This window comes from Octopus bimaculoides, chromosome 9 (assembly GCF_001194135.2).
Source record: "Octopus bimaculoides isolate UCB-OBI-ISO-001 chromosome 9, ASM119413v2, whole genome shotgun sequence".
Taxonomy (NCBI): Eukaryota; Metazoa; Mollusca; class Cephalopoda; order Octopoda; family Octopodidae; genus Octopus; species Octopus bimaculoides.
The window spans coordinates 2,012,519-2,018,791 of record NC_068989.1 but is presented as its reverse complement, the minus strand read 5'-3'; the positions used below and the strand labels follow the sequence as shown (position 1 = coordinate 2,018,791).

The window sequence follows — 6,273 nt, the reverse complement described above, 5'->3', positions numbered from 1 at the left end:
CACCACCACCACCACCACCACCACTGCCACCACCACACACATCTCATAGCAATTAACTACATTAACAAACGAACGAAACATATAAACAGACAAAATCACACAAATACAAAACAATTTTTTGAACGAAAATCTGGATAAGTTGAAGCAATCGGGAAGAGATTATCAGAAAGCTATTTCTTGGAGAATTAATATATATCTATGATATATTTAAAACATTTAAATATTTAATTATATATTTTATGAATAATATATTTCAAATGTTTCTAGAGTACATGTTTGTTTTTCATGAAAAATATACACATTTTACAAATTTAATGCATTCGGTTTTTGTTTCCATAGTTACGGCAATAATAAGCAGTCTGATGTTTTAAACAAAATCCGGATTCACTTAACATATACGCATACATACATACATACATACATACATGCATACATGCATACATACATACATACATACATACATACATACAAACAAAAATATCCTGTTGTTGATGTTGAAATCCCAATGAAGGATCCTTGGATCTAGGTTAGAAACCGGCTCTTTTTCTGTTGGCAAGAAATCTTGAAATAAAACTGAATACTGACATACATACATACATACATACATACATGCATACGTACGTACGTACACACACACACACACACACACACACACACACACACACACACATCCATCCACACACACATCCATATACATACATGCATACATACAGTCAGAAACCCAAGCAAAATAAAATTTTAAAATAGTGTAATAGGTGTACAACAACATGTCCTTCGAACTCCAGTGTTTGACCAAGGTGCCATGCAGTGGAACTGTACCCAAAACCGTGTGGTTGGGAAGAATATCCATTTTCTATAGGGAAAAACTATCGGATCGTGCGAATTGTCCTGTTCCTCGCCCTTCTCTGTTCGCCAGTAAGTGTTTTCAACCATAGCCTTGGGTCGACTAACGCGTACTGGAGGCCGAAGCTGGCATTTCAGACTAAAAAATTATCTATGCTATGAAGAGGAAAACAAAAATTTGTACACAAAATTTTAACGATTCTGTCTTCTACATAATGGTATTAACAAAAACAATTGAAGTGTAGATGTTTGTAAGCCATTCAAGAACACACACACACACACACACACACACACACACACACATGGGAAAAATATGGTCCAGGGGGAGTAACTCTTACAAAACTCTTTTAACAAGTTAAAGTCCGACAATCTGACATCGTAACTTGGTTCTGTCTTAAAATAAAACTGGAGAGCATATTAAATAGTGCAATCAAATACCTGTAAATATGGAATAGTCATAGATAGAACGCTTTTCATCATAGGTCAACGCATTCAGGACTGACCTGCGACTAAAACATTTCTGTAAAGACAATAAAACGTATTAAACCTGAACATTCTCCTAATGTCCTCTGCTGTGAAGAATGAAACCACTGAAGTTCGTCCATAAATTAACGAAGAAAAAGAAAAACAGGAAGCTAAAAAGTAAATTAATGTAAAACGTAATTTGTATTAAATTAATGACATATACTGCATAAGCGGGAGTGGAATATTTTACCATGAGAGAAAAAGTTCGGTTGACACCGGTATAAATTGCAACATGGTTTCTCAATGTGGACTATTTTATTAAATGCCAAGTTTTTATTTCCAAAATGCAATTTTCTTACGCCAATGAAGTGAAAATATACAACTTGAGTGCAGGGAAATCCCTTCCTGAGGTAAATCATTAATCTTAAGTGTTTTTTTTATTTTTTCTTTGAGTTTACTTCGATATCATTTATGTAAAACTTTCGTCTCATTCACGTGGTGTTGTTTCAAAATAACTTTGTTAAACGATATTTCGTTCTTCGGTTTCGATCGGTTTTTAGAAAGAGATTCGAATTTAAAGAAATACATTTAATTAAAATATGATTATATTATTACAACTATATTATATAATCAAATTGGGAAAACATAATTACTGGTTATTTATTCCTAAAATCTCCGATTCTGTAACAAATGTACGTTTTTACTCCAGGATTTCTCATTTAGAGTGGAATTGCTGATTAGAAGGATGAATAATTAATGAAGTAACAACAAAAAGAAGCAACTCCACCAGCTATTGAAACTAATTGGCAAACTGTAATCACTTGAAATTTCTATTAAGTACATTGTAGGCGATGAGATTAGAACCCAAATACCTTAACACACTGCCTCCCATCATCATGTCTCGCGTGTGTTTGTATGTGCTATGTATATTCTTTCAGCCCTTCGGAGTCGATGAAGTAGGAGTCCAGTGCAGTGAAATGGTGGAATTGTTAGATAAGTTAAGTCTTGTGGAATCAACTCTGGCTCTTTGCTTTCTAAGTTCAAATTCTGCTAAGGTGCTAAATGGCAGGGCCAATCACTACGAATATAGGTATATCGCATGTAACTGTAAATGGCTAGTGTGGAGAATGAGGAACTACAAGTAGCATGGATAAGCGATGAACAGTATTTTGAAGCTTTCATCCAACAGTAGATCAACAAAACTTGAATAGAAGGCTCATATTTTCTGTGATCACCAGCACTGACCTGGGGCTAAATAGTAACAAACGTTGTTATTTACAAGGTTTTTTTTATTAATAAATGTGAAATGTAAGATACATTCTGAAAATATGTCAACATCTCGTTCTTAGCTGATGTTTTTGGTAACTTTTCAGTTCTCTTTTATTTTCATTTCCAGTGGCTCACAGACAGAAAGAAACGACAGTTACAGAAAAATGATCTTGGTATGAATTTTTATCCTCTCAGACATTTCCATCATGATTGTTTATTTGGTGCCACCTGTTCCCATAGTTGGCTCTTCGTTCACTCAACACCTTAGGGATCATAGGAGTTTGCTTGATCAGAGCTAAGGAACAATATCAGTAGGGATCAGTGTAAAAGTTTCAATATGATTGGTCAACCTGCTAAAAGAACATACACCATTTTAAAAAAATAATAAATAGGGGAAATACATTGGATGATATAGTCCTTGATACACTATGACTTAGGAACAGACAGCAGAAATAGTTGTGAGATCACAATTCAAACACCTTTGGTAATCGATCAGTTTAATCAAGGTTGACCTTAGACTAAGCAGCAGCAGTCTGACTGATGTTGTTACCATGACAACAGCATTTAATCTGAAAAAAGTGAATTTACTATCCACAAAATTTACAGTTAGACAAGTTATGAGTGTTTATTGCCAATAACATTGTGGACCAGTAACTGTATACTTCAAAGAATTCATTTCAGCATTAAACAGATACGTCCAGTTTAAATGCTAAAGCGTTAAAAAAAAAGTGGGGTATCAAAACAACCCCTAAATCAACCACTTTTTCACACACAACTGTTGTCCATGATTGACATTTCAACTACTACAACTCTCTACTAGAAGTTGAAGATATCAAAATGAATCCTTGACCCACTTTATATTCAGGCAATGTTTTGTGACCTGTTAGAAATAGTATCCAAGCCTCTCTCAAATCATGCCATACTAGGCAACAACACATTGGAGAATATATGTGTTGTATACCCCTCAAAGAAATAGACTGGATGGTCGTGACTGGGACTCTTTTGGTTACAGTCTGTTTGATCAGAACTGATCTGAAGCTAAACAGAAACATGAAACATTTACCAAGTTAGAGACATCATCGTTTAACGTCTGCTTTCCATGCTAGCATGGGTTGGACAGTTTGACTGAGGACTGGCAAGCCAGGAGACTGCACCGGGCTCCAATCTGATCTGGCAAAGTTTCTACAGCTGGATGCCCTTCCTAACACCAACCACTACGAGAGTGTAGTGGGTGCTTTTTACGTGCCTCAGGCGGCACTGGCATCAGTCATGCTCAGTGAATAACAAATGCTCTGATAAAACTCTTTACAGAGTGAATGAAGATATTAATCACTTTCCTTTGATAATTCTTCTTTAGGCGCCATGTCCTGAAAGTGAGTCATGGGTGACCATATCCTGGCACAAATCTCTATTCTTTGTTTTCTGTCACAGCCTCTTTCTTCCAACCAGTCAAGCTTCTCCTTCTTCTGTTTCTTTTCCCTTCAGCCTTTCCAGTCGTCACTAATTTCTCCCTGGGCCCTCTTTCCTCATCACGTAACTAAGAAATCTCATTTGCTTGGCCCTTATCTCTCAAAGTAATTTTCTATTTGATAATTATATGCCTTAATTCTTTCTTTGTCTTATTAGATATACGTCAACGAATTGAGTTAATCCAGGATTTGGAAATGCCATCTCTGAGCTCAACTATCAGTGTTACACCAGATGGCAACAATATTTATGTCACAGGTTAGTAAACAACAGATTCTTTGCTTACAGACTTTAAGATGTGAGTATATGGCTGAGAGGACAAAGAAGGAGTTTGGGTGACCTATGTTTCCATATATTCTCTGTCTTTTTAGTATCACTCACAAGGCTTGTGTTGACATGAAGCTATAGTAAAGATACTTGCCCATCTGTGTTAAGTTGGATATATATAAAGATTACCTTTTGGCACTAACACTGCTCCCATCATTAATAATTAATTTTCAGCACATTAAAAGCACCCAACACTCACTGTAAAGTGTTAAGAAGGGCATCCAGCTGTAGAAACCAAGCCAAATCAGACTGGAACCTGGTGCAGCTCTCCAGCTCTGGTCAAGCCGTCCAACCCATGCCAGCATGGAAAACAGACGTTAAAGGATGATGATGATGAATGTATACAACAAGAACATGACTTGACACCTTTAACCTCCAGATCCATTTTCAATTCATTTGAAGTCAGTCAGTTTTTCACTTTTTACATTTTGGTCAATTCATCCTTGAGATACAGGCATCGTTGTGTGAGAAGTAGTTTGCTTCCAACTGCATGGTTCCAAGTTCAGTCTTACTGCATGGCACCCTGGGTAAATGTCTTCTACTATAGCCTCAGGTTCCTTATGAGTGGATTTGGTAGAGGAAAACTGAAAAAAGCCCATCATATATATATGTATATGTGTGTGTGCCCTTGTGTCTGTATTGGTCCCACAACTACCACTTACATCCCTGTAAGTTAGTGGTTTGGTAAAAGAGGCTGGTAGAACATGGCCACAGTCTAATCACTGAAACAAGTGAAAGATGAAAGACATCTCAGTCCACACATGTTAGAAGAATGTCAAAATATATTTTACATTAGGTTGTCTCATTCCCCTAAACTTCAAATTCAAATTTTGCCAGGTTCAACTTTCGGCTTTAATCTCTTTTAAATTGCCTTTTTTTTTTAAGAACAATACCAGTAATATACTGGAGCCATTTTATGGGTAAATAAAAATATTTACTCTTTCTGTGGAAACAAGTAAATTAATGAGATCATACGAGGGTGAGTCAAAAAATAATGCCATTTTGTTTAGGACAGGTATAATTACCAACACAGGAACATGTATCATACATCAAAATGAAGCTGGTCCTCTGTGGATCACATCCCTACTTCTCAACATAGTCACTGTTTCTCTCAACTTAGTTAAGCCCCCACCATTCTAGTTCTTGAAAATATTTACATTTGTCTTTTTATTTCACTAACTTTGTTTGTGTTGCAGGTTCTTATAAGCCCCGTGTCCACTGCTATGACCTTACAAATCTCTCAATGAAATTTGAACGAGGCTTGGACAGAGAAGTCATAAAAACAAAAGTACTTTCTGAAGATTATTCTAAGGTAATACACCCCAAAATGGTTTGAATTAAAAAAATTTTTTTTTTTTATATATATATATATTTGATATATACGCTACACTCTCGCACCCATTACGCTCTCAGAGTGGTTGACATTAGGAAGGGCATCCAGCTGTAGAAACATTGCCAGATCAGATTGGAGCCTGGTACAACCTTCAGGCTTGCCAGTCCTCAGTCAAACCGTCCAACCCATGCCAGCATGGAAAGTGGACGTTGAACGATGATGATGATGATAAAAACTGCCACCAAATCTCAAAAGACTTCTAACAAAGACAGTGTTCACATTAGAGAAAGAAATAATGCAGGTAACGAATCATGGAAACACTTATGGGATCATCATCATCATCATCATCGTTTAACGTCCGCTTTCCATGCTAGCATGGGTTGGACGATTTGACTGAGGACTGGTGAAACCGGATGGCAACACCAGGCTCCAGTCTGATTTGGCAGAGTTTCTACAGCTGGATGCCCTTCCTAACGCCAACCACTCAGAGAGTGTAGTGGGTGCTTTTACGTGTCACCCGCACGAAAACGGCCACGCTCGAAATGGTGTCTTTTATGTGCCACCCGCAC

General features: G+C 36.9%; 1 protein-coding gene across 2 annotated transcripts in view; it reads left to right on the top strand.

Moving 5' to 3' along the window:
* LOC106872565 (nucleolar protein 10) overlaps positions 1-6,273 on the top strand; it is a 24,273-nt gene that overhangs the window by 2,578 nt on the left and 15,422 nt on the right. The window contains exons 1-4 of one of the 2 annotated variants that reach the window (XM_014919595.2): positions 1,300-1,718; positions 2,705-2,750; positions 4,204-4,302; positions 5,568-5,683. In XM_014919595.2, coding sequence (XP_014775081.1) covers positions 1,653-1,718; positions 2,705-2,750; positions 4,204-4,302; positions 5,568-5,683 — 327 coding nt within the window. In that variant the 5' untranslated portion in view covers positions 1,300-1,652. Of the gene's footprint in view, positions 1-1,299; positions 1,719-2,704; positions 2,751-4,203; positions 4,303-5,567; positions 5,684-6,273 lie in introns of those variants that run through there. The other variant, XM_014919596.2, reaches the window with a different exon arrangement.